Source organism: Prorops nasuta, unplaced genomic scaffold (genome assembly GCF_024137725.1).
Source record: "Prorops nasuta isolate Cenicafe-Biocafe unplaced genomic scaffold, Cenicafe_Pnas_1.2 PNAS00002, whole genome shotgun sequence".
In the NCBI taxonomy this organism is placed as follows: domain Eukaryota; kingdom Metazoa; phylum Arthropoda; class Insecta; order Hymenoptera; family Bethylidae; genus Prorops; species Prorops nasuta.
This window is the reverse complement of record NW_027116799.1, coordinates 6,755,970-6,783,111: the sequence shown is the minus strand read 5'-3', so window position 1 is coordinate 6,783,111 and position 27,142 is coordinate 6,755,970. Positions and strand designations below refer to the sequence as shown.

Sequence of the window (27,142 nt, the reverse complement as noted above, 5' to 3'; positions counted from 1 at the left end):
ACACTGCGCTATAAGCGATTCCACTCGACGATGAATTCATAAGGAAAGTTTTGCATGGTCAATTGGCCCCCTCCCCTTCTATTCGAAGCTCCCACAACTCTAGGCAGCTTTTACCTAGCCATGTCTGTCTCATTCAGCTATCTCAGTGTACACTACGCTTGTTACAAACTTAAATTGCTCCACATCGAAAGTTAAGTCGCTCGTTCTTCGTCGTGGATCTGCCCCTTGCAAGCTCCCCCCCCCCCCCCCCCATTCCCACCTCGACATTAACAAGCAAGCAATATTTAACATTAAATTGAGATTTATAGGAAAAAGAAAAAAAGTAGAAAAAAAACGAAGAATTTTTCATGTTGACGTAACGTAAGATACGAGAGGGTTAAACACCCATGCAGTTCATTTAGCGAGTGGTCTTTCGTGACAGTGCAATAATATCTGCCCCTGACAAGTTTAAACCGTACACAGCTGCGGCTTGTGAGCCAGTAATTCAGTCAGATAAACGACCGCGTGAAACACTCGAATATCCCAAATTACTATTTCACGACCTTGAAATCACTCGATTATTATATCGTGTTGGTAAACTCGAGAAATTCCTCAAGTTTTACGAAACTTAGATTTTATGCATATATACATATAAATTTGAGAAGGGTTTGGCATTCTTGAAAGTCATATATATATATATATATAGGAACACAGTTTAGTATGCATTTATATAACGCAACACTAGCGATACACAGAGGGCCTCTGTTGATAATTGTGTTTTGCTCTTGACGTCTGACAACTGGTTAGGCCTTGCTTACATAACACTCACACACCAACCCACGCACACACGTAACCACTCACGAACGATCGGCCGCGAATTGTCAAATCGATTCCCGTTCCAATTCGGGCCAACGAATGTGCTAATCATGGCTTTGCCAGCCGGCATTGATCACCGTTCCACCATTGAACGATCCTACGACTCTTCGCCAAAGTATAATTACTCCACTGCGTTTCTACCCTATCCTCGCTTTATAGTCGTACAAATCCCTCGGTGAACCGTGCTTTCCAAACTGTACTATATGTATATATCAATTTATTCATACGTTCGCGCATTATCGTAGAATCGAAACCGCTAAGCTACTTCTACGCTGATGAGAAGTGTTTTTGGTAATCGTCTTACTACGAACCTATGGTGGACATCCTAGGAACATTCAGAACATGTTAGCATGATTCTCAGGAATAAACCTTTGTTATGTTAGGTAATAGAGGTTATCCTGACTAGAAAATTAAAATAGATGTATTTGATGATTATCGTAATACGAATCTACGGTGAACATCCCTGAAACATCCCGAGCATGTCAGTGATTCTCAGAAATAAACACTCGACATGCTAGATAATAAAGGTTATCTTGGCTGGAAAATTGAAACAGATGTATTTGATAATTATCGTACTACGAATCTACGTTGGACATCTCTGGAACATTCAGAACATGTTAGCATGATTCTCAGGAATAAACCTTTGTTATGTTAGGTAATAGAGGTTATCCTGACTGGAAAATTAAAACAGATGTATTTGATGATTATCGTAATACGAATCTACGGTGAACATCCCTGGAACATCCCGAGCATGTCAAAGTGATTCTCAGAAGTTAAATGCTCGACATGCTAGATAATAAAGGTTATCTTGTGTTTAGAGTATGAACTCTGATAGGGTAGAAATTACTCTAACACCAGGTTAATTTTTTTCTTTGTGTGTGTTCTATCGTGTGTTGGCACGTGATGTAACGTTTTCGTATCCTTGCGAAAACCGACTGACTGTCCGCTTACGCGACCACCCTTCTCGTCCCCACGGTATACAAAAGCTAGATGCTTATTGGTTCCGAACGCGTTATCTCCGTAGTCCCGAAGTGTACACGACGCGGACAGCCAATCAGGATCACCAAGTCAACGGACCATTTGTATATTATATTGTAGAGTCGTGCACGACTTGTATGTTGAATTGAATAGCCATGAGATATGTTAGTGTAGGTATAGCCTGTTTTGTATTTATATATCTAGATTCAAATTTTATATGGGTGTATCCCAACTATTGTTTTGCTATCCTACGTAACAGACTCCCCCGTTGAGAGGAACGATCAATCACTGCCCTTTGACACACTGTTTATTGAGGAACATATTTGTTGCTTTATTTATTAATTTTCATATCAAGTACAATCAAATTTTAAATATATGTGATGTAATGTTGTTACTTGTTAATAATCCAAAAAAAACTTAGTACTAAATACAAATATATGACTATAAATCAGGTAGTATACATATATATTTCGTGGATCGCTTAAGCATCCCACTATTGGTTTTCAATGTGACAGCACGTATCACTTCGTCAGAGCCTGGATGTAATTCATGCACTCGACCTAAAGCCCATTGTGAACAAGGCAATGTTTTGTCCTTGATAAGTGCGAGTGATCCAAGTTTTACTTTAGATTCTTCCTTTGTCCATTTATTTCGAACTTGTAATTCATTGAGGTATTCCAACCTCCAGCGTGTCCAGAAGTCTTGTCTCATTTTCGTCAAATGTTGCCATGTTGATAGTCGATTATCTGGAATAGAAGACAAATCTCCCTCTGGCAAGGTAGTAAATGTTCTGCCTATTAAATAATGTGCTGGTGTTATGGCTTGAAGGTCATTTGGGTCAGAGGACAGAGATGCTATAGGCCTTGAATTTAGAATTCCTTCTACTTCTATAGCAAAGGTGTTCAATTCTTCGAAGGTAACCAGCATCTCACCGATCACTCTTTTAAAGTGATGTTTAAACACTTTGACTGTTGCTTCCCAAAGCCCTCCAAAATGAGGAGCTAAAGGTGGAATGAAGTGCCAAGTGATACGACGATCGCTTGCAAACCTTTCTATAACATTTCGATGATTATCAGAGTTAAACAAAACATATAATTCCTTGAGCTGATTGTTTGCCCCGATGAAATTTGTCCCATTATCCGAATGAATATGTTCAGGCATGCCCCTTCGAGCTATAAAACGTCGCAACGCCGCTAGAAAACCTTCGGTAGTTAAGTCGCTTACCACTTCAAAGTGTACTGCTTTGATTACTAAACACACAAACACACATATATAAACCTTTAGTTTATTACGATTGCGGAATTTTTTCTCTTTTATGTGGAATGGTCCGCAATAATCAATTCCGGTGTGTGTAAAAGGTGTTGTTTGATTTACCCGGTAACTTGGTAAATTCGCCATTTTATATTGGGTCACATTAGAACGAAATCTGAAGCACCGCATGCAGCCCTTTATGATCCTTCGAATTTGATTTTTACCATCTATCAACCAAAATTTTTGGCGCATATTGTATAAAGTCGCTTGTATGCTTGTATGATAGTGCTTAAGATGACTTTCTCGTATTATGCAATCGGTTAAAGGATGTTTATTGGGAAGTAGGATTGGATGCTTTTGTGAGAACTTCAGATTTGCTTGTGTTAATCGACCACCGACTCTAATAATATCGTTTTCGTCCAGGAAAGGGTTCAGACCTGCTAGTTTTCCCTTATACGGTGTGGTGCTCTTCAAAGAATGCAGATCACTTTTAAAACATGTGATTTGTAACAGTCTTAATATACAGATCTCTGCCATGTTCAACTCGTTTGGCGATATAGCTCCCGTCGATTTATTGGATGGCAACCATCTGCGACAATTCGCTATAATACGAATTAATTTTGTATAGGATGAATATCTACTAAGAATTTCCGCGTCAACCATTCTAACATTAAAACAAACATTTCGCTTTATTTCGGGAGTCTCTTTTATTTCGATTCTAAGATTTGGCCACTGTTTTTCATCGCTTAGAAGCCATGAAGGACCTGAGAACCATATTTTATTTTTTACGAATTCATCTGGAAGTTGACCTCGTGATATGGCGTCGGCTGGATTGTCATCCGTTCTCACGTGTCTCCAACTATGTCTACTAGTCATTTCTTGTATACTCGCAACACGGTTTGATACATATGTTTGTAAGAGGTGAGGCGGCGTTCTAATCCAACAAAGTGCTATCGTAGAATCGCTCCAAAGAACTGTTTTACTGATAGATTTAATACCGAGCGACCTGGTGATTTCGTGACATAATTTGGCCAATAATAGAGAACCGCAGAGTTCTAATCTAGGTATAGTCGTAGGTTTTATGGGAGCTACTCGAGATTTTGCGCTGACTAAATGACAAACAACCTTTCCGTATTTATTTTGTGTTCGTAAATAAACGCATGCACCATATCCACTATTACTAGCATCGCAAAAACCATGGAGTTGGAAATCAGTACATTCAGATACGATTATATTGCGTTTAATTGTTATTTCGCCTAAGGATTCCCATTGCTTTACAAAATTTAACCACTTAAAATGTATGCTCGGTGGTATAGTTTGGTCCCAGTGAATGTTTGATTTCCATATGTCTTGCATTAACCTTTTCGCGAAAAATATTATTGGTCCAAGTAAACCCAATGGGTCAAAGATCCTTGCAATATCAGATAGTATCATCCTTTTCGTAAACCTTTCATTTTGGGAAATCGGAGATGGATTATAGCAAATCGCGTCATCGATAGTGCGCCAAGTTAGTCCTAATGTTCTTGATGTCGTTTCGGTTTTTAAGATAAATTCTGCTGTATTTTCGTTTGACGCTAAATCGTGTATCACATTGGTGTCGTTAGACGCCCATTGTCTTATTTCAAATCCTCCTGACTTTAACAGTGCAATAATTTCATCTCTTATTTCCCTTAATTCGCTTATAGAATCCGCGCCTGTCAGCAAATCGTCTACGTACATGTGTGTTTTTATAACCTCAGCAGCCCGCGGATAACTGCCCCTTTCATCATCCGCCAACCGATGTAGCGTTCTAATTGCCAAAAACGGTGATGATGCTACCCCAAATGTCAACGTATTTAGATCGAATGACTTTATTTCATCATTGTGGCGCCATAAGATGCGTTGATATTTCCTATCGTCTTGATGTACCCTAACCTGACGGTACATTTTTTCTATGTCTGCAGTGATAACATAAGCGTAGGTTCTGAATCTGATTAAATGGGTTGTTAGAGGTTCCTGAATCGTCGGCCCTGTTAACAATAAGTCATTTAAGGATTTACCTCCACTCACTTTGGCCGATGCGTCGAAGACGATTCTAACTTTTGTAGTTTGACTATTTTGTTTTATGACAGCATGATGAGGCATAAAATATTCTGAACCTTTATTTACTTTGGTTAATGACATATGACCTAAGCTAATATATTCATCAACGATACGTGTGTATTCGTTCTGTAAAATTTTATTTTTGCTAAACTTACGTTCTAGTAATAATAAACGTTTGAGAGCTATTGTACGAGAATCGTGTATGATATTGTTATTGTCCTTGAACGGTAGTCGAACTGTATATCGACCATCACTTTCTCGTGATGTGGTCATTGTGTAATGATTCTCGCAAAATATGTCTCCAGCTGATCGTGATTTACGATCAGGTAATTCTTCAACAACCCAAAATTGATTCATTAGTTTTTCTAAATTCATCAGATTACAAACATGGCCTATATCCCTTTGTTCACTAATGTTCCCAGCTACTAACCATCCTAGGCGTGTTTTTTGTAAATAAAGGTCTTCCTTGCCTACTGATAAATCGATTTGTCCTAATGCGAAAAGCGACATTGTCGTGCCTGCCCCGATTATTAAATCGATTGTTCGCGGTCGATGAAATTCCGGGTCGGCTAACTTCAAATTCGGCGGAATATTTATATGATCGCGAGGAAAAACATTTGCTGGTACTAAATCTGCTATCAACGGTAATACTAGACATGTAATTTCTCTTTGAAAGCATTCATGAATTGACTGAATCGTTATTTTCGTTATCCCTTTCGTATGGGTTCGCTGATTGTTAATTGTGCCGATAATCATTGAGTTCGTTGTTATCGGTAAATTCAGCTTCTGGATTAGAGTCTCAGACACAAAATTTGTCGTTGCCCCCGTATCAAGCAATGCGCGACATTTGATTAGGATCCCCTTGTAATTTTTCACGTGAAGTACTGCCGTAGTTAATAATTGTGGGGCGATTGGATATAGCGTAGCTATACTGTGTGCCGATAAGTTTGTCGGTCAACTATTCAACGCCCTTTTATCTTGCCGTTCTCTTTCATTCTCTTGTTTAGTTTCTTGGATCTCGTGAGTGAAGTGAATAAGCGTGTTATGACGCTTCTGACAGATTACACACCCAGACGATCTACAAGGTTTACCGCGGTGTGAACGCAAACAATTGTAACAAACCTTCGCCATTTTTACCGCTTCGATACGTTTAGGTATTGTTAGTTGCTTAAATGTTTCGCACTTAAATAATGGATGCGCGTTTTTATGACATACAAGACATTCATTTGTCGCGGTTAACATGAATCCCTTATTCGTGAAATTGTGTCGTTTTTTCTTTGTCGGTGAAGGGTTAACAATCGAGCTGTTCTCGGGAGGTCGAATTCGCTCCTGTCTCGACGCACAAACTGCTGCTTTATATAAGAATTCATACAATTTATCTAAACATGGCATTTCGTCTCTACTTAATGTCGATTCCCATTCCATCAATGATTCCTTTGGCAATTTATTCTCTATTAAGTGAATAGCTATCTCCGGAGAAAATATGACACCTAACGAATTTAATGATGCAATATGTTGTTGCATGTCATCCGCGAGTTTTGCTAAACCTATTGACGATACTTTGCTTAATATAGGTAATTCGAATATCATTGAGATGTGTTGTGAGACTAGTACCCTTTTTACTTCGTATGACCGTATCAATAAGTCCCAGGCTCTTTTGTAGTTGTCGGCATGAACTGAAAAAACTTCCAATTTCTTTGCAGCTTCCCCTACAACTACTGACTTCAAATAATGAAACTTATCGAGGTCTGTTAAATCAGGTCGCACGTCGATTACGTTAATAAACATGTTTTTAAACGAGAGCCAATTCTCATATTTACCGTCAAAGCTTTGAAGAGATATTTTGGGCAATTTTACTTTAGGTAATTGATTGCTATTCTCACTTATAACTCCGCTATCACGTTGTGATGTATTTGATGTCGAAGCCGTACTTGTGTTGTCTCTACCGCCCTGCAGTTTTTCTGCCTTATTTACAACGTCAAAATAACGATCTTGTATCGTTTGAAATTCTACGGTATGATCTTCATTTGCATCTAAGATCATAAGTTCGTCCGTCAAATCTTCTAGTGTTTTGTATAACTCTGACAATCTTTTAACGCGTAAATTAATAGTTCCTAAATCTATGTTATCTTTTTCAACAAGATTGCTTATTATTGTTAGTTGCGACTTGAACGCTGTGCGCTTTTGTATTATTAATTTGACTCTTTCAACCATTTTGCTATGATTTGGTATATTTTGAACTGACCCAAATGACTTACCAGCGTGTGGCACAAATACTCCTTGGGGGCGTTTTTGATTTCCTTCCTTTATCGTCTGAATCTGGATCTGCCTTTCTGAGTTTTCTCGTTGAATTTCTGATCCACACCTCACAGGAGGCACCAAATTTGTTTAGAGTATGAACTCTGATAGGGTAGAAATTACTCTAACACCAGGTTAATTTTTTTCTTTGTGTGTGTTCTATCGTGTGTTGGCACGTGATGTAACGTTTTCGTATCCTTGCGAAAACCGACTGACTGTCCGCTTACGCGACCACCCTTCTCGTCCCCACGGTATACAAAAGCTAGATGCTTATTGGTTCCGAACGCGTTATCTCCGTAGTCCCGAAGTGTACACGACGCGGACAGCCAATCAGGATCACCAAGTCAACGGACCATTTGTATATTATATTGTAGAGTCGTGCACGACTTGTATGTTGAATTGAATAGCCATGAGATATGTTAGTGTAGGTATAGCCTGTTTTGTATTTATATATCTAGATTCAAATTTTATATGGGTGTATCCCAACTATTGTTTTGCTATCCTACGTAACATCTTGGCTGGAAAATTGAAACAGATGTATTTGATAACTATCGTGCTACGAATCTACGTTGGACATCCCGAGCATGTCAGAGTGATTTTCAGGAGTAAACGCTCGACATGATAGATAATAAAGGTTATCTTGGCTGGAAAAAATTGAAATAAATGTCTTTGATAACTATCATACTATATAAAGTTACGGTGGACATTCCTAGAACATCCCGAACATGTCAGCGTAGTTTCCAAAAACAAACATTCGTCACGCTAGACAATAGAGAGGTTATCCTCGCTAGAAAATAGAAATAAATAACACGACTTCGTTTCGATTAGTGATTTATGGTTCGTGAAACGAAAATACGTCTCAAGTCCAAGGGAGATCAGGCGAGAGCAGTTGAGCTATACTTCTTCGAGGACCAGCTTTCCAATAATCCCACAGTGTATCGTAAAGAACGCGAGTGCTCGTTTTCAACGCTTCAGGGGTTGATAAACGCGAGTGGAGTGCTCTTCCGTAAAAAAATATAGAGGGATGTTCAAAAATGGGTCATCGAATAATTTCGTAATGAAGAGAACCGAGGGGGGGGGGGGGGGGGTAGGAAGCGGCGCGTGACGGACGACTCAAGGAAACGCGTACGCCGATCGTCGGCCGTTTTAACAATTCGTAGCGCGTCCGCGTTAACAGCGTTACGACAACAAGCCAGAGTTGTAGAAACTTATAACGAGAAAATAATGAACCCGGTTCAACGGGTCTGCTTGGAATGCTAGTCTGGGTACCTTTACGCCACCCTCATCCCCTTCCACCGTCTCCAACCATATCACCCCAGACCGATTCTCCACTTTACCTTTTCTTCGTCTCCATATCCATCCCTCCTTCCTTTCAACTCGATTCATCCTCGATCTAATCTACCAGTGCAGCTCTCTCGTGTCATCAATCCGTCTTCAACGCCCATTCCTTCCCTATTTCGCAAATCCCCTCCTATTCCATTGAAATAACAGACTTTTCTAAATCAGAGATTCAACATTTTTCAACAGATATATATCGAGCTTTAAATAAAAATTTTTCATTCGTGCAATTTTGTTTAGTGGGATTTATATTTTTTAGCAGGTATATCGAGCTATGAGTAAAAATATTTAATTCGTTGATCTTTTTTTCATTAGGATTCAATATTTTCTAACAGCTACATCGAGCTAGCGTAAAGTAAAAATATATTGATTTTTATTCAAGGTTTTTTTATATTTTCATTAAAATTCTTTCTTCGGATTCGTGTGTCGTGGTTTCAGCGTGTTTCACCACATGGCCGAGCGTTCTTTTTTGCAGAATTTTGAAGGACGAGACCGGAAGTTTGTGACCGAGCCTCTCGAAGGAAAACGTGGAAACTTCCTGAAGTACCCTTCGCATTCCACGAGATATAAGGGAGGATCTATACTATTACTTTGATCTTGGAAAGTTGTAGCTGCGCGTGTGGGACCAGGACGACCAAGTCGATGATATATTTAAGTTTGAAGTATGAGGAAAAGCTGAGCAGCAAGAAGAAATTTTCGTAGACCGACCAGCAAACGTTAATGCGATGCAAATTGAAGCTGCACTGGATCCTCCTGTATATAGAGCGCTATGTATATTTTTTTCTAACCTATATATATATATATACATCCTTATTGTAAATGCAATCGACTTTTATATACTGTAATTTGACATTACGTGGGAAAAAGGAAAACGATTCTCGAGGTCGGTAGATTTCCTAAAGCAGCGTGGGAGAAACGAATAGTCTGAGGATGAAATCGAATGGAGTAACGTTGAAGAAGGAATTGAGAACAAGAGGAAGGCATCATCAGTATAAGGAGGCTGCTGGCGGGTTTTCCGGTGGGCCGCCACGCCCGTAGTGCCATGCTGTAATAATACGTAATATCTTTACTGTTTTAGGCAGCCGCTCGCGTTATTCGGATGCCGGGCGTGCCTCGGAAGTTTAATTTCGAATCGTATTATATCCGCTGCGCGCGCGCTGCAACAGTGTAGCCCCTCAGGAGAAACACCGTTTAACGAAAAGAATTTAAAGACGGAAAACGATAAGCAGAGACAATAAGAAATATCGGAAGAAAATTCGAGGGAAAATCTAAAAACAAGTTATAAAAACTTGGCTGCGCGATTAGAAATTTGTAAAATGAGACATTAAAAGTATATTTTATGTAGGAAAATCGTGGGAGACAAAAAGGTAGTCTTAGGAAAATCGAGTGTCACTTGATAATTATAAGTTTAAAAGTTATAAAATAAAAAATCGCCATAAATAAAAAGTAATTTGAAAAAACAATGGTCTCGCGTGGACAATTTTCATTTAGCAACATTACCACCCCTCCCCAAGAGTCCAAGTATGAATCATCCCCCTGACTGACGAGTCCCTTCGAGGATTTCGAGAGGCAACCGTGAAAGAGAATTTTTTCACAGTGAATAAGTTTTGGCGATACTAAATAATTCAGTTTAACGTTTGATCAAATTCGTCGGTGTCCTCTGCTTTGAATATAGCACGAAGCGAGGGTCTCGTAAATTAGTTTTTAATAGAGTCGAAAGGCGATTTCAGGTTTGGGGAGATGGCACTAAAGGAAAGATGGCAACATTGCGTGGCATAAAATTTCGCTTAAAATATCCTGGGGAGCGTATAGAACAGGATGAAATGAGATTTGAATATCACGAGTAGCCAGGATAACGCGCGATGGTTAGGGAGTAGAAGGGAGGGGGGGGGGGGGTTAGCGTAGGTACGTATGTCTCGACCTGAAATTGGCCAGCGAGCAGGAGGCAGTTTCTCCTCGCGCGAGATATCCCTGGACTGCCGGCAAGCAGCAACCAGCAGCCAACCAGCCAGACAGTTTGTCCCCGACTACTTAATTAATTTTGCTAGCGCGCCGAAACGGACGTGAGTCCTGCCCTCTATGCTAGATCTCGTTTGAGAACCTGCCCATAAATTTGCACCGAGGACTTTATGTTACTGACAACGTAAATTCGCTCTCCTAGCAAAATTACAAAATGCATCGAGAAGCTCGACCAAACTTCTCTCCACTTTTACCTCATTGACCTGTTTTTCTCACAAATGTTAATAATACTCTTGACAATGATGTTGTATTAATGATAATGATGACGTGGTGCATCGTGAGCCCAATTGGATAATCGACGAATGTATTCGTTAAAGAATATTATTGTTGTGCTATATATGTGTGCGATTGGAAATTTAATCGTGACAGCGCAAAAGTCTTTGTGGCTTTATAAATTTGAACGATGTTGCTAGTGCTGCTGGGATTTCGAATTAATTTACTGGCAGAATGGCGCTCTCGATTTTATTTGACGTAACGCAATTACTGGCCATCGCTAAAATACCTGTTCATTTGGCTACTTGTAAATTGACTCATGCTGCAATTTCTCGCGCATTTATATTTATTATTTAAATTGGCCCATTACCTGTACCGCTCTGCATTACTTTTTACCGCGAATAGCTTTAACGTTCGTTCTCAGTGTGAATATCTTGTTGCTAGAAATATGTATACTTACATTTTAATACTCGTCATAAAAAGTGCTTTTTATACGAAATGCAACCTTGTTGCGTTTTTCAAAAAATACTCCGACCTCGATATGATCCACGAAACTAAATTCTTTCGCATAATTTTCCTGCCTTGCTGGTATGAAGGTTCTGACTGTAAGAATAATGTCAACTTATTTTTGTACATCGACTCTATGTATTAAACTGTGAAGTGTAAACAAATATTTAATAAAATTCAACTAAGACAAAATAGGTTATTTTTGATAAACAGAAATTAATACAAAGTTATAGTTTATGATAATGTGTTAATTTATAGGAATATATTGAGTGAAAATAATTTATGCATTTTTTAACATAATGAACAAAACATAGGAATTGCTGTACTCGATTTCATTGGGTTAATGGGTTCTTAATTTTCTCGGTTGCAAATCAAGAGATTTATAGGCAGGCCGCAAAGTCAGTCTATGGAAGTTGGACATGCGAGAGCGTTTCGTTCACTGTGATATTGCCTCGATTCGGTGGCTTTAAACGAGCAAAGCGTTAATGCACTTTGATCCATTATTGGGAACGCTATTGTGCAGAACAGAGCGTGTAAATAATTTCTACAATCTACCTCTGCTCTAGCAGGACGTACGAGTGTATATATGGTTTTTAAGGCCCCATATATAAATCCCCCCCCCCCCCTAGCTCTATTTCACTTCCTGTCAATGCAACATTTTAAAATTATTCTCCAGTTATTTTCCAAAGGAAAAAATTTAAGTATTTACAATTTTTTCTAATTTATTTTTCATAAATTTTAAAGAAACTATCGATGGACAAAGTAAGAATAAATATGGAAACTGTCAAATGATAGTGAAAGAGCGGAAGCTAATCCGAGTCAGCGATAAATGTGTCTCTTTAAAATTATTTGAAAAGGGAAAACAACAAGTGTAATTTTTCATTACAGATAAATACAACAATGTGGATTCATGAATTTTGTTTATGGTCGAGAATAAACAGTCATTGCGTAGAATTGAGCATGTAAATAATTTTCACAATAATATATCTCTCTGTTCTAACAAAACGTAATCCCCCTTTCCCCTCCACAACGATTTTATTCCATTCACTGTCAACAAAATGTTTCAAATTTGTCCGAAAAATTTCTCAAACAAATTAACATAATTATTAAAAATACAAAATTATTTCTATTTTATTTTTCACAACCTTTAAAAAAACGATCGATGAGAAAGGTAAGGATGACTATAAGGAAACTGTTAAGTGCCGGTGAAAAGAATGGAAGCTAATCCGGGTAAAGGGGGTAGGTGCATGGGTTTCCACGAGATATTTTGAAAAAAAGATAGATCGACGCCCGGTGTAAGTTTTCGTTGGGCAAAGTTGGCAATGTGGATTCATGGATTTCGGATATGGCTGAGAGTAAATGGTCGCTGCCGAACTGTAAGAAAGTCGAGTGTTGGTGGAGGGAAGGTGGTAGGGGGGAAGCGTGGAAAGGCTCAAAGCGGCGGAAGTGGAGGTAAGTGTAGTTTCCGGTACCATTACCGGGCCAGGCCGGTCCGTTACCCCCGTCCGAGTATTTCTTCTTGCCAACGAGATCGTGACTGGCTCACTCTGGTTACCCTGCAAAAGTCTCAACTACGTTCCATTATCTATCACGTGCAAGATTTCAACGTGCCATTATTCCTTCTTCGACGCGTGCTCCTAAAAGCTACATTTTTTCCAAAAATCAATCCACTCCAGCACTCGATGGCCATTTCTTCACCAATTATTTTCAAGATTGGCACTCTGTTCATCGAAGAGCGTATAGTTCAATGAGTTATGATACCGATGAGTGTTTAATTAGGCGGCCAGTACATGGTATACACTAGGAACAGATTTGAGAAATTTTATACAGCACGAGATAAAGACGATGACATTTAAATCCTGTGTGTGACTATTAGTTTTTTTTAGCACAATAATTTTTCTTCGACTCGTACTACTAAAAGCTACATTTTTCCAAAAATCAATCTACTTCAGCACTCGGTAGCTATTTCTCCATCAATTATTTTTACAATTGGCTCTCCATTGACGTATAGCATAATTTTGTTTCAATGAAAAGTTTGTAATTAGACGACCAGTACAGGGTATACATACCAGAATCAGGTTCAAGGAATGTATACTACAGTAGTATACAGCATGAGATAGAGGCGGTGCCATCTACATTCTGACTAATGGCCTTTTGGCCCGGAATTACTTTGAAGCTGTCGGCATGGCACAGAGGAAAATCAAAAGCTACGCCAGCCAACTCATAATCACTCAAGGTCTTCCACTTTTGCGTTTACTGGGCCAACCTGTGCAAACAAATTCAAAACGAACAGCCTCTGCCACCTGAAATTAGCAAGTCTATATTACCACTCGCCATTACCGATGTCAATTTCCCTCCGTTTGAATTTTTAACACCCTCGCTGCGCCCTGCTTCCCATTTCCCAAAAATTCAATATATTGTAAAATATCCAATTTCAAATTGATTTGTACTTCAGGTTGATAATTATCGTTAAAATCGAAATTCTATTAAAAAGAAACACCAGTAGGTGATTTATTTATAAAAATGATGCAAATAAAAATGTGGTAATAATTATTGAAGTAAAATGAGTATACATTGAGTTTATTTAAAAAAAGAGTAATTGGTTCTTTTTGTGAAGCAACCAAATAAAAATGTGGTAATAAGCATTCGAAAAAATGAGTGCAAATCAAGTTTACGTAAAAAGAGCAGTGATTGGATATGTTTCTGAAAAGCATCAAAATAAAAATATGACAGTAAGATAAAAAGAGAGCAGTGGTACCATTAATGTTATAAGGGATTTAAATATAAGAATGTAGTAATAAGTGTCTGAGTGGAGTGACTATACATCGAGTTTCATCCCTCTCAACCCCTCTTCATCCAGCTAATCAACGAACCACTACTGACTCGTCTAACCAAAACACTCTCTGGTTCCCTTACTTCCAAGAAACAGTTTCTTCCCATTTCCATCGCGGGATAAAGGATACGGGATCTACAAGACATTCCGATTTGATCACTTTCGCCGAATCCACCCCCCCCCCCCCCCCCCCATGAGAATATCGCATTACACTAAAGAATTCGGTGCAACTTGCAAAAAGAAGCAAAAAATATTGCTTCTTTATCGCTTATTTCTCAGAATGAGTTTCTTTTACGAAGAGAGGGACCAACCAAGGCAAATCCAGTTGTCCTTGAACGATAAATAGACGAGCAGGGGCAAGAGAGACTCTCTGGCAAATTCTCAAAGCGTAATGGCTTTAAACGAACGTGCTTTTATTATGGAGCGAATAAGGGACAAAGTAGAGGTTCTTTGTACGATGCAATCTGATTGGGCTAGAGGGACAGACAGTTTCGTGTAATGAGCCGGTCGGTAATGAGCGGCTTACCAAATCTAACGAAATTTCAAACAAACGCCCCATCGTCAAAGACTTTAATTGACCCTACTGAAATTCTGCAGACATCGATACCAAGTGCATCTGTGTTTAATTCTTGCTGACCAGTGAATACGTGTGTTATTTAGTTATCTAAAGGATTTAACCAAAAGATGTTTATATATAAATAAAATTATATTGAATTTTTTATTTGAGCTATATAAAGGTAAATGGACGTTGAGGATAAATCAGTGAAACGTTTCGTATATGCCATATCAGTGCTTAATTATTGCTGATCATGGAGACACGTATGCTATTATCGAAACGATTCAGCTAATAAAAGTTGATATATAAATAGAATTATATGCTTAAATTTATATCAAAGATAAAGGTGAATGGATATCAAGAATAATTCAACGATAATTTGTTCTATGTGCAATACCTGTATTTAATTCTTGCTGATCAATGAAACACATATGCTATTATATAAATAATTTAACCTAAAAGCGTTTACATTATTATTAATATATTGAAATTTTTATTTTAACAAAAATCGAAAGGATGTCAAAGATAATTCAGTGACACGTTTTTGTAAATGCAATATCGCACAGTTACAAGGGGCTTCTTGCCAGTCACGTTCACAGCTCGTTTTGCTCTCATCGTAATGGGAGCCAGTAACACTTCAAGCCAATAAACTGGCCAGGAAAATTTAAGATTACGAACTGGCGCGACAGTGCGCAGCTTTAATGCTTCGAGTTATTAAACACTTGGTGTATTAAATAGAAAGCTCTCTCAAGTGTTCCCTCAGTTTCGTGGTATCATCATTCGTATACACTTGCCACTGGTTATTCATTCACTTCGTCTCAGTCGATAATTTATTCTTCATTTTCTTTTATTTTCATCGGTCCAGTCCCTTTTCGAATCTCGCTCGATCTCTGCTATCGTGTCCCTTCATTTATCTTCTTTTAGCCAATTTTCCCCAAACGTCACTGATTTAGGCCCTCGCGACACTCAAAATCAATGTGAGATTGTGTTATAATGAATTATATGCGAGATGAAAAGCCACGTTTATCTTTGTCGTTGAGTTAATTAAATTAGTGAGATGAAGTGGGTTTTATTTATTAATCACAAATATAATACGTAAATAACTATTTTTAATACTATCGACATTCAAAATAAATGAAAGATTCATTTAATGAATTATACCCGCCATAAAAAGCCACGTTTATTTTTGTCGCTGAGTTAATTAAATTAGTCAGATGGGGTGGTTTTTATTTATTAACGACAAATATAATATGTAATACAACTATTTTTAATACTATCGACATTCAAAATAAATGTAAGATTCATTTAATGAATTATACCCGCCATGAAAAGCCACGTTTATTTTTGTCGCTGAGTTAATTAAATTAGTCAGATGGGGTGGTTTTTATTTATTAACGACAAATATAATATGTAATACAACTATTTTTAATACTATCGACATTCAAAATAAATGTAAGATTCATTTGATGAATTATAGGCGCGATGAAAAACCACGTCTATTTTTATCACTGCGACGATTAAATCAGTCGGATTAGGCAGTTTTTATTCTGTTCTAACTAATGTAATGCATAATACGATTCTTTTAAATATAATTGGCACTTGGAATCAATGTAAAATTGAATTAATGAATTATATGCACGATGAAAAGCCAACGTTTACTTTTGTCGCTGCAGCGATTAAATCAGTCGGATAGGGCAGTTTTTATTCTGTTCTAACTAATTTAATGCGTAATATAATTCTTTTAAATATAATCGACACTTGAAATCAATGTAAAATTGAATTAATGAATTATATGCACGATGAAAAGCCAACGTTTACTTTTGTCACTGCAGCGATTGAATCAGTTGGATAGGGTAGTTTTTATTTTTTTCATAATTAATTTAATACATAAAATTACTCTTTTAATTACTATCGACACTCAAAATTAATCTAAGATAAAATTGATGAATTTTTTAATATGTTAAAAATGCGAGGTGAAAGAATAGCACTTGCATTTTCCACCGCGGCTGTTAAATTAATTTAGAAGAAATGGTTTTCCGTCATGATCGTCGCGAAGGCTTCCGGTGAAGAATTCAACAAGAGGGGCCAATTCGTAATTCGTATTACAGACCAGTTGGAACGAAGTGGTGAGAAGCAGGAAAATAGTATAAGGGAAAAAGTTTATCGTCGCTCTACACGCTTCCCTTTTTACCTACACCCCTTTAATCCGCCATTTTTACGTCTACACTGATTTTCCTATGCCGGAAATGTAATATTCTTCTTCCTCCTCGTAGAAAGCGTCTTTCCGAGAATTCTTATTCGTAGAACTGAAAAACCACACTGTGGTCTGCAGAATTATCACTCAGGAGTCTCCCCCCCCCCCCCTCCCCTCAACCCTCCAAGGAAGAAGGAATAGTTTTTGGCACGTGTGTGTTCCGCATTTCCAACTGATACGAACTGAAAGAAAAATGCAGAAAAATCCGATACAACATTTATGCGAGATTCAGTGGCTTTAATCTATACCCTCCACTAGAAAAATAAATCTTACCCTTGAGACAAAATCAAAACTAAAGCTTTCTGAAAAATTCACGCGAATTATAATTGAACTTCCTTTATTTAATTTTCATAAATATTATCGGACTATTAATAAAGATGAAAGACTCAATTTTAGTTATTTATAATTAATCCTATACAATAAATTAATAATAAGTGAATGTCTGGGTGGATGAATTCTCACTGTGTCCGGTGGATTCACGTTATTTATATTTATGCAGCCTCGTAGACGCATATATATAGAATAAACTTAAGTTTTAGGATGGCGTGAGAGACTTGTAGGCCGAAACAACGCGCACTGTTCCGCTCTTACATTCCTGGGGGACAAACGGCGAATAATATCATGGCAAGGTATCCCTGGAGACGCTTCAATGCTAGCAACGTGGGATAACTTTAATACATGCGAAAAAAACTTTTCACCTCTCGCACAACTCCGCCCTTATTATACTTCTTTGTTATCTTAGCTGGTCTTCTTATAAATATTACCACCTTTTTCCCATTTTTTGTCTTAGTTATACTTCGTTTTCTTATATTTTGCTGGTTACTCTATTCTATTGCATATTCTTCTCACTTAGTTTTAACGTTTGTTTTTATAGGCTTTTCTATTTTTAATAAGATATGTGTTTTGCCAGAAAGAGAAATTAGAAATAAATAAAGTGTATTATTTAATTTTAAATGGCGCTACTCTTTAGTGCCAAAAATATCGAGAAGCGTGAGTGTTCGATCATCGACTCAATGAATCGGCAATTTCGTGTTTTACGAACTTCAAATTTGCGTCTCTAACCTAAAAAGTGACTCAATATTTATTCGTTTTTAAACAGTTCTATACATGTTTGTAAGACAATTGAAGGATTTTTAATAAAAAAATATGGTTAGGCATGCTTGTTCAATTGTTATAAACGATAATTCCACTGATATTGTCGTGCAAAAATACAGTAATCGCATTTTTTTAATCATAACCCAATATAAGAAATTTGGTACATTGCTATCAGTGAATCGTGAAGCCGCGATTAATCAATTTAATGGCACAACTTTTAGAATAAAGTAAAGATCTCTTCATATATCTTAATATTAGATTTTGTGATTTAACATAATTTGTATTTTTTAGAACTCTGTTTGGAAAAGAATCTTTAGAAATTCATGCTGCTGCCAGATTTATTGCTGACCACTTTGAAACTGAAAAACCGTTATTAATGTCAATTGGTCTAAAAGACTATGAATCAAAAACTTTGAAAGCCATTGTTGCTGCTATAAAAGAAATGAAAGCATTTGACGATAATTAATTTAGCTAAAAAATGAGTTTAATTTTTGGGCAATTAGTAATTGGGCCACCAGGAAGTGGAAAAACTACTTATTGCAATGCCATGTCCAAATTCTTAGAGAAAATTGGGCGAAAAGTTGCAATTATTAATATTGGTATACCTATAACTTTTAAGAAGTATTGGTAAAGTTGCTCAAGTATATTATAGTTAATTATCTATTTACCTTTTTTAGATCCTGCTAATGAGAATATGGAATATATCCCAAAAGCTGATATTTCTGAATTAATTAAGCATGAAGAAGTAATGTCAGTTTATGGTCTTGGCCCAAATGGGGCTTTGATGTATTGTATGGAATTTCTAGAAACTAATGTACATTGGCTAATTTCAAAAATTCTAGATTTCAAAGATTGCTACCTTATAATTGATTGTCCTGGACAAGTAAGTTAATCTTTATACAATTTTACATACAATATTGTTACCAATGCTTTCTTCATAGGTAGAATTATACACTCATCATAAAGCTGTGAGCAATATTGCTGAAAAATTAGGACAGAATTTGGTCAGACTGTGTAGTGTACAGCTAATAGATTCACATCACTGTAGTGATCCAGGTAAGCATGTTCCTTCAGTGTAAATTAAAATAATATTAACAAAATCCTTGATACTTTCCAGGAAAATATTTATCCTCTTTGATTCTATGTACCACCTCCATGCTTCAATTAGGACTACCACATATTAATGTAATGTCAAAGTTGGATGAACTGGTAAAGTTCAAAGACCGTTTGGACTTCAATATAGATTTTTACACCGAAGTACTGGACCTGAGGTATTTACTTGAAAAGCTGGATGAGCATCCATTAACTGCAAAGTAAGACCCTTATTGCACCTTAGATTATCACTAATAACTTTGTAAAATGGCCATTATTATTTTAGATATAAAAAACTTAATGCAGCTTTTGTATCATTGATTGAAGACTATAGTTTAGTGAGTTTTATCCCATTGGATGTATCCAATGAAGCTTTACTACTAAAAGTAAAAAATGCAGTAGACAAAGCAAATGGATATATTTTTGGAGGAAATGAGCCAAAGGATGTGCAAACTTTGCTTGCATGTGCAGTTGGTGCTACAAGTGAAACAGAAAAAATGTCAACAATCGATAGTTATTTTTAAATAAAATATATTTTGGTAAAGAAAATTTAAAATCTTACGACTATGTCAACATTTATATAATTTATATTTTAATTGAAATAAGAAATGGCTAAGCATTCTGATTAACAAAAATCTGAATTAAATCATCATAGTCATATGTTCTGTTTAAAAATGTGTCCGTCAATTTTAATCCCGAGATTGTCTGAAAAATAATATGTTTTAAAGGTATAATCAATGTTAAATAACAAAATTTACTTCAATTACTTACTATAATACCAGCTACCATTGATATTAAACATAGCGGGATATCAATAGAAGAGCCGGGCTTTAAAGTACCTATCATCGTATTTGATATTCCACACCAAGCTATAGAACTATTTGAATGTAAGCTTAATTCAAGATCCATATTGCGCTCCCTGTAAACAAATTAGCTTACAATATTTATACATGTTCAAGACGACGGAGGTATATTTTTATACTCACGAAGTATTAATTACATGGCATTTAAAATTGATGGGTTTTTCGAGATACACGTGCATAGGAATATCATTCATGGTAACCCTTAAGTCTCCATATTCAGGTGCCTAAAATTATACTGTTTAAACTAATTTCTGTGATAGAAACTTCATTTCGAAATTGAAATAATGTCGCAGAGATAAAATATAATTATTATTTTGTACAAGACAAACCATTCTCTGTAATTGGCTTGTTTGCAGCCTTCCTCTTTCTCCTAAATTACTTCTCCAAACAATATCTAATTTACCGACATTAGTAGCATTTTGCATCATTTTTAAATCTTTTAATAAAGTAGCTTGTGGAGTTAAACAATATAAATATTGTCGACTGCAGCCACTATCCAGCAGGTTAACTGAGCCATAAATTGATTCATTTTTATCATTGGTATTTAATGTAGATACTAAAAAAATTAAATAAATGGTAGACTTCAAGTTATATATAAAAAGACACAATGGTCTTGTGCCAAGTAGTAAAAGCAAGCTATACCTGAACGATATATAGAAGTAAAAACCTACCGCTAAATAAGTGCGAAGACTCTAGGGATACTTTTTCTAAACAAATTGGACCAGCAGTTAAATTTTGTATCTGAGCTTCAAGATATACTTCGTCTGACTATATTTTAAAAAATAGCAGCTATTAATGTATAATTTACTCTCTTGTAAGAGGATTATCAAATAATTTACCTCTGCATTGTAGAATTTTGTTTTTACATCTAATGGTTTAAGTACTTGAAATTTGAAATATTTTCTAAATGATTGTGGCGTAGAAGATGGATTTGTTGGGGTATAAATAACCTCACATACTAGACTGATAAAAGTATTTCTATAATAATTATCTTAAATTGCTAAAACTCAAAAAATTTAAAGTTGCAACTCACATATGAGTTCCGGTTTCTTTCACCTCATGATGAATTACTTCATCAACTGTATTATCAGGTGCTAGCTCTTTTACTTCAGTTTTATTGTTAGACAAAGAGATGGTTTGTGTGCCAGTCTGTAAATTAGCTGTAACTGATACATTTTTTACTATCTGACTACTACCATTATGGACACAAAGATAACTTGAAAAAATTTCTCCCAAGTAAATATTACTGCAATGTAAATTAAGCATTTATCTATTAAGCAAAAAATAATTGTAAAATTAATATTTACCAGCTCTTACCCAAAGCTTTGTGGTAATACCATAAATTGTCCAACAGCTAGGGTTTCCATACCCTGTAGGGCTGTACAATCATTTTTTAAATGATCATTTAACGCATTACCTGGTAAATCTGTTGACTCGCAAGGGACAATTATAGGAGTTGCTATTGTAGGTCTGGTTAGCCTCATAACTAAAATACATCAAAGAACGTATATTAAACAAGCAACACATATAGGAAATACTTATTATTGTTTCACTAAATATAAAGAAACCTAATATGTTTGGACTTTTTTAACCTATAAATACCTATTGAATCTCAAAAAAGCTTTATTTCAAGTACCTTTTAAAGCTAATAAATGTTCGCTTTTCGGCTTTGTGTCCATTGTTCATAAATTTCAACAATACCATTTAAAAAGTAAAAGGTTTATAAGTAGAAATGTCAGTTCGATATATGACATTTGACAGTACTAGGCTGCCATCAGCTGCCATACCACGAGCGGGCATGCATGATGCAATCATGCAAGCAGAAAGTTAGGTAAATAGCCTAAGAAACAACCAGATAATACAAAAAATTTTATTTGAGATATTATTATTATAAAAAAATAATAAAATGTTCATAAAAGAGTATATCAAGTAGGGGATTAGTCTTCCAGTTTTTATTCTGACAATAATAAATCTATATAGGCAACAGAAATTAAATCCTCGGTTTTCACGTTTAATTTTACCATTAGATCATCAGCAATTTGTTGCCCATATTCTTGAGTCTCGTCATCTTTTAATACAACCTAAACAGTTTTGGTTTATCTAATAAGCTTAACTTTATCAATTATATACTGTTGTTATTAATTTAAAAATAGTGAAAAAAACCTCTAGTTCCATGAAAATTCCATCCAAGCCTTCAACTTGGTCAACGTGAATTCGAGTTTGACCAACGAGAAATAATCTTCTAGTTTTTTTAACCACGCCAACTATTCCGTTAGATACAGTTAAAATTTCTTTTAATTCTACAGCCGTTTTAGAATCTAATGACAGCTTTTTAAAATCGCACAATTTCGGTCCTGCTATATTGGACCTATTATAGCAAATAAGTTCTCCATCGCCGTTCTATAATAAATTAAAATAAATAAATAAACATAAACAGTTTGGAAGTTAAGATATTTTTAACTTTTTTGCTTAATAAATATTTAATATTTTTAAGAAAATAAAGAAAAGTGAAATGTTTTAGGTTAAGCTATTAATAATGTACATAATGTGTATAAAAAAAATCATTAATGAAATTAACAAAGAAGTTCAAATACTATTTTATAAATTCTATACAAATCCTTACCTCAAATATACGCAACTTTAATCTACCGTGTTCAACTTTAAAAAAAGTATCACATTGACGAATAATCACGCCCTCGCTATTACTTAATTCCTCTGCTTTCTTTAAAATTATCTCTGGATTATAAGCCTTGGCTTTTATTTCAATGTTTCGCATTTTACTTATTAATATTGGAATGAACGTTTGAACGAAATAAAAGATCTTTTCACTTCTTATCAAAACATCGACTGAGAAACGAATAACATGCAAATTGCCGATCCAAATCATTCAGTCACATTTTCATCAACACGTGGTTATAAAGATTGGACAAGATCATACCGTAAATTGTATAACGCCATTATAATAATATAATATGAAATAAAATACAATACAATTTACTTCTTGAAAATATCCCAGTAAATTCAATAGTTCGTAGAATATTAAAAGAATATTTATAAAACATTGTATGTATTAAAATAAATAATCTTATAATATTCTACACACACACAAACTTTTGTATAATGGAATGCGGTTAATTTGATAATATGATGGTATTGCATGAAAAAACTGAATTTTACGAAATTTATTTATTATTTCATTGCTGTTGCTTGTTATAAATTGATATGAATAATTAAACCATATTTTTATCAAATGTGTATAAAATCAATATGTGAGATATATCCTGACTATTTTGAATATAAAATGTGCCATAAAAGTTAAAATTCCTCAAAAATGTAATATATACGATATCAATAAATAAAATGACTTCTTAAATGAAACATTAGTTATAGAGATTTGTGAGTAGATAGATTCTTATAATGCGAATATTATATACACGCTTAAAAATGATTGCAACAGAATATACAATTTAATAAGTATTTTAATGCAATAATGATAATAATATAATAATATTAACTTATAATGTTATTAAATATTTTATACATATACATAATGCTGTATTTATAAATGTTTCGTAGCTCATCATTAGGTAGGGAATTATTAGTGTTCAATAGTAGCCAAGATTTTATGTAAGTAGACAAGTTTTCCTCTGAAGGACTTAAAAAATACAAAGATGCTTTTAAATGTATGATATATTTTGGAGATAATAGATAGGCGACAGTATCTTGTTTATTACATTCCGATAATAATTGCCTCGCGTCGTGTCACATTTTATTGAATATGAATATACGTTATAATAAAACTAGCATTTATTAAAAGTTCAGTTTTAAAGTATATGCGCATATAAAAAAATGTGAAATATAAGGAACTCTTTCATATATTTAGTCTAAATAGCACCAAGCGGCGAGTATATAATTCTCTGCAATGTGATGATGTTAGTACGTATTTCGATAAGCACAAAAGTGAATAGTTTAAGGGTATTTCTTTATTCCTATTTTTGCCAAATATATCCTTTAAGTACCTTTGCCGGAATATTGTCAAAAATTTAACTTTCCACTCCGAATTAGATTGTGATAATTAGAATTATTACTTTCCTTTTGCGTCCATAGGTCTATTTACATAAAATCTTTGGTAAAGGCATTATTAATCATTGACCCATGATTTTTGTAAATAGATATCTAACATTATTGTAATCAGTAAACAGCTACCAGTCATCTGTAATTATTTTTTTACACAATTTTGATTTCTTTATGTACGACGATCCGAAAAAAGCGGATTCACTCCTGAAATGCACCAGATCAAATTATTATGAATTAATACGATGTCTTTCTTCAACCAACGCTATCGCCCATTACTGCTATTTCACCATCAACTTGAACGCGCTCCACTATGTTATCTATGTCCGTATCGCCACGAGCGTCAACAAATTCCTATAAGCAAATAATTACACCGATAAATTAATAATCTAAAAATAAATTAAAAAACATTCAACAATAAGATCTATTCTTACTTCATTATTAAGATCGTCGGTGCAACTTTCCTTATGTGTAGTTTCACCTGTATAATAAAGAATTTTTTCACTGAATCCAGAATGATCTGAGTAAATAAATTTATTATGAATTGAAACTTATTAACCAACCGGGTTCTGTTTGAGTATACATCGTGGTAGTAGGTGCATCAGAAAATTCTCGACGTTGTGCGTCAGAATCCAAAGCGTGTAGGCGCTCTCTACTTCTACGTAGCTCTTTCCTCAGTTTGTCTCGTTCATCTTCTATTTTCTTTATTACTTCCTGTATAAAAATATCAATACCAAATAATTAATACATAAATTATTTCTTTTCATAAAACATACAAATGCTTCATTAAATATTAACCAAAAGTTGCGAAAGCTGAGACGTTAATGAATGACAAACTGGTTGGATTGAAGCAACTGGTACCAATGGTTGCGTGGGAAGAGAATGGCTTCGTGGTACAGGACACCCTGTAGCTTCGCAAGCCGGTGAAACTGGAGTCGACGATGAACCACGTGACACAAGAACGCTTTCTATCTCAGTTACATTCAGTGCAGAGTTTAACATTGCAGCTAATTGATTTGCTAAATATTGAAAAAGTGACATTATTAATAGTTCTCTCAAACATACTAGTTTCTAAAATAAATTTGTGTCCTCGCACCTTGATTAATAGCCGCAAGAATCAATTCTGCTGGTTCTTTCTCTACACTCGATGGTTCTGCTGCTATATCCGCGACTTGTTCAAAATCTTCTTTCGGTATATTTAAAATATCTGCTACCAATAATTGCTTTTCCTCCAATGCCTTCTTTATTACTTCGTCTTTTCGCCTTAAGCATTCTGTAAATTAGGTATTTGAGCACGTCAATATCTCTTCAAATATACAACATATCATTGTAAATCACGAAATTATTTAAAACAAAAATTAATTTACCCATTGGTGTGAGGATCGGTTCAGCAATGTGTACAGGAGGCACTTCAGCATGAACTTCCACCGGATCTGCCAGTACAAATTGCGTACAAGTAGTTATACGCAAAGAATCAGCCATTGCACCTCCACCTGGAGATTCCGCCTGTGCTGGCTGTTGCTGTAACCGTTGCTGAGGGGAAGATTGCTGAGGAACGGAAGGTTCAGGAGCGGAAGATTCTGGCGTAGAGGCTTCAGCAGCTGCCTCTTCGTTTTCAATATTTGCAGAGTCATCTACGATATCTTTGTCAGGCTCCTGCTCTGCTTTCTCAGAAATGTGATCAGGTTCGGTAGAAGATTCTTCTATCGTAGGTATAGGCTCTTCTGGCAGTGTTGTGGAAGGCGTGGATCTTCTGCCATGCCTATCGCGAGACTTATAGGCCTCGGCAGCCTCAGAAATGTGCTTGCACCACAGTATTCTCTCAGCAGGCGAAGCTGCCACCAAATCGTAAATCTGAGCTTGATTTTGGGAAGTATTTACCAAATACAACGAATTCTTATCGACCGCGTTATGTCTAACCAAAACTGTGGACACCTTAACTATAGGGCTCAGGACCGAATTTGCCTGACTCGTATTGATGAACTTGAGAAGATACTTCTCGTCCTGGCGATGCAAAAGGAATATCGTGTCGTCCAGCAGAACAACGTGCAGATCCACAGGCTTTGCTCTGTTCTGCTCGGTTCTTCGCCATTGTAAGGGGCCTTCGTAGATCAGCTTGCGCTTCGTGATATCAAGATTCTTGAATTCTTGCACCGTTGGATGATCGAACTTGTCGAAGGCTGATCTATCAATGGTTCTCTGGATCTCAGCAAGACGTTGATAGTCTTCGGCTTCTCTGACAGCCTGATTAACCCTGCTAACAATCTCTTTGCTACGTTCCAGACTTCTCAGCACAGCAGCCCTCTCCTTTTCATTGTTCTCAGACGTATACTTCACTAGTTTCTCGAACAATAAGGGGTATTTAGTCAGCCTTAACATTCCAGTTAAAATATGGTCTTTCAATTGCAGTCTTCTGCACAAGGGATTAGCCTCGACGTCATTGAGGAACGCATTGAGCTTCGGGTCCTTCTTTCGTCTCTCTCGAAGAGCATCCAAAGCCACTTGCTGCTTCGCGCAATAAATCGATGCTGCACGTTCAAATGCCTCGCCAGTATCTCCATCGAACATTTCCAGCAGCAGATCACTCACGTCACCAACGCAAGGGTTCTCCTTCTTCTTACATTTCATCGCCTGATTGAATCGAGAGTGGATTGTCACCATCTCGTCCAAATTTGAGAACAGTAATTGTATCTGGTCTAGGGGAAGTACTTGTGATTCCAATAGGGGTTTATGGAAGACGTAGGAGAGGACACGTAGAGCTCGTACGTGAGATCTTTCAGTATGGAACAATTCTGAGAAAAAAAATTGCAATTTAATTCTTTTCCATCAACAAT

General features: G+C 36.0%; 6 protein-coding genes across 8 annotated transcripts in view; 2 read left to right on the top strand and 4 right to left on the bottom strand.

Annotated features, from left to right (window-relative positions):
• Positions 1 to 2,274: 2,274 nt before the first annotated feature.
• On the bottom strand, positions 2,275 to 8,191 carry LOC136780539 (uncharacterized). Its single transcript, XM_066738974.1, has 5 exons — positions 8,181 to 8,191; positions 8,033 to 8,108; positions 7,818 to 7,918; positions 6,149 to 7,531; positions 2,275 to 6,097 (listed from the first exon to the last, which is right to left on the bottom strand). The coding sequence occupies exons 1-5, from the start codon at positions 8,189 to 8,191 to the stop codon at positions 2,275 to 2,277; spliced, it is 5,394 nt and encodes a 1,797-aa protein (XP_066595071.1).
• Positions 8,192 to 18,137: 9,946 nt separating this feature from the next.
• On the top strand, positions 18,138 to 18,745 carry LOC136780532 (proteasome assembly chaperone 3-like). The gene is made up of 4 exons (XM_066738961.1): positions 18,138 to 18,174; positions 18,284 to 18,293; positions 18,339 to 18,506; positions 18,571 to 18,745. Exons 1-4 carry the CDS (start codon positions 18,138 to 18,140, stop codon positions 18,743 to 18,745), a joined length of 390 nt encoding a protein of 129 aa, XP_066595058.1.
• LOC136775706 (GPN-loop GTPase 2) lies at positions 18,215 to 19,895 on the top strand. Its single transcript, XM_066730713.1, has 6 exons — positions 18,215 to 18,506; positions 18,571 to 18,878; positions 18,957 to 19,162; positions 19,221 to 19,335; positions 19,397 to 19,592; positions 19,658 to 19,895. The coding sequence occupies exons 2-6, from the start codon at positions 18,758 to 18,760 to the stop codon at positions 19,893 to 19,895; spliced, it is 876 nt and encodes a 291-aa protein (XP_066586810.1). The 5' UTR covers positions 18,215 to 18,506; positions 18,571 to 18,757.
• A 40-nt stretch (positions 19,896 to 19,935) lies between these two features.
• LOC136775700 (trafficking protein particle complex subunit 13) lies at positions 19,936 to 22,043 on the bottom strand. The gene is made up of 9 exons (XM_066730701.1): positions 21,871 to 22,043; positions 21,552 to 21,720; positions 21,268 to 21,480; positions 21,074 to 21,197; positions 20,906 to 21,002; positions 20,564 to 20,790; positions 20,358 to 20,458; positions 20,143 to 20,290; positions 19,936 to 20,076 (listed from the first exon to the last, which is right to left on the bottom strand). The coding sequence occupies exons 1-9, from the start codon at positions 21,911 to 21,913 to the stop codon at positions 19,984 to 19,986; spliced, it is 1,215 nt and encodes a 404-aa protein (XP_066586798.1). The 5' UTR covers positions 21,914 to 22,043; the 3' UTR covers positions 19,936 to 19,983.
• Positions 21,887 to 23,286, bottom strand: LOC136775714 (uncharacterized). Of its 2 annotated transcripts, XM_066730736.1 has the most exons (4): positions 22,858 to 23,286; positions 22,398 to 22,634; positions 22,256 to 22,315; positions 21,887 to 22,074 (listed from the first exon to the last, which is right to left on the bottom strand). In XM_066730736.1, exons 1-4 carry the CDS (start codon positions 23,119 to 23,121, stop codon positions 22,009 to 22,011), a joined length of 627 nt encoding a protein of 208 aa, XP_066586833.1. In that variant the 5' UTR covers positions 23,122 to 23,286; the 3' UTR covers positions 21,887 to 22,008. The 2 variants fall into 2 exon arrangements, with proteins under 2 accessions (XP_066586833.1, XP_066586823.1); XM_066730726.1 differs by lacking the exon at positions 21,887 to 22,074 and having other exon boundaries at positions 22,096 to 22,315; positions 22,858 to 23,281.
• Positions 23,287 to 23,695: 409 nt separating this feature from the next.
• Positions 23,696 to 27,142, bottom strand: part of LOC136783316 (rho guanine nucleotide exchange factor 12-like) — a 29,390-nt gene continuing 25,943 nt past the window's right edge. For both annotated transcript variants that reach the window (XM_066743401.1, XM_066743411.1), the window contains 6 exons: positions 25,676 to 27,100; positions 25,405 to 25,581; positions 25,107 to 25,327; positions 24,872 to 25,022; positions 24,743 to 24,789; positions 23,696 to 24,662 (listed from right to left, as the gene is read on the bottom strand). In XM_066743401.1, the coding sequence (XP_066599498.1) occupies positions 24,564 to 24,662; positions 24,743 to 24,789; positions 24,872 to 25,022; positions 25,107 to 25,327; positions 25,405 to 25,581; positions 25,676 to 27,100 (2,120 nt within the window). In that variant the 3' untranslated portion in view covers positions 23,696 to 24,563. The remainder of the gene's footprint in view (positions 24,663 to 24,742; positions 24,790 to 24,871; positions 25,023 to 25,106; positions 25,328 to 25,404; positions 25,582 to 25,675; positions 27,101 to 27,142) is intronic.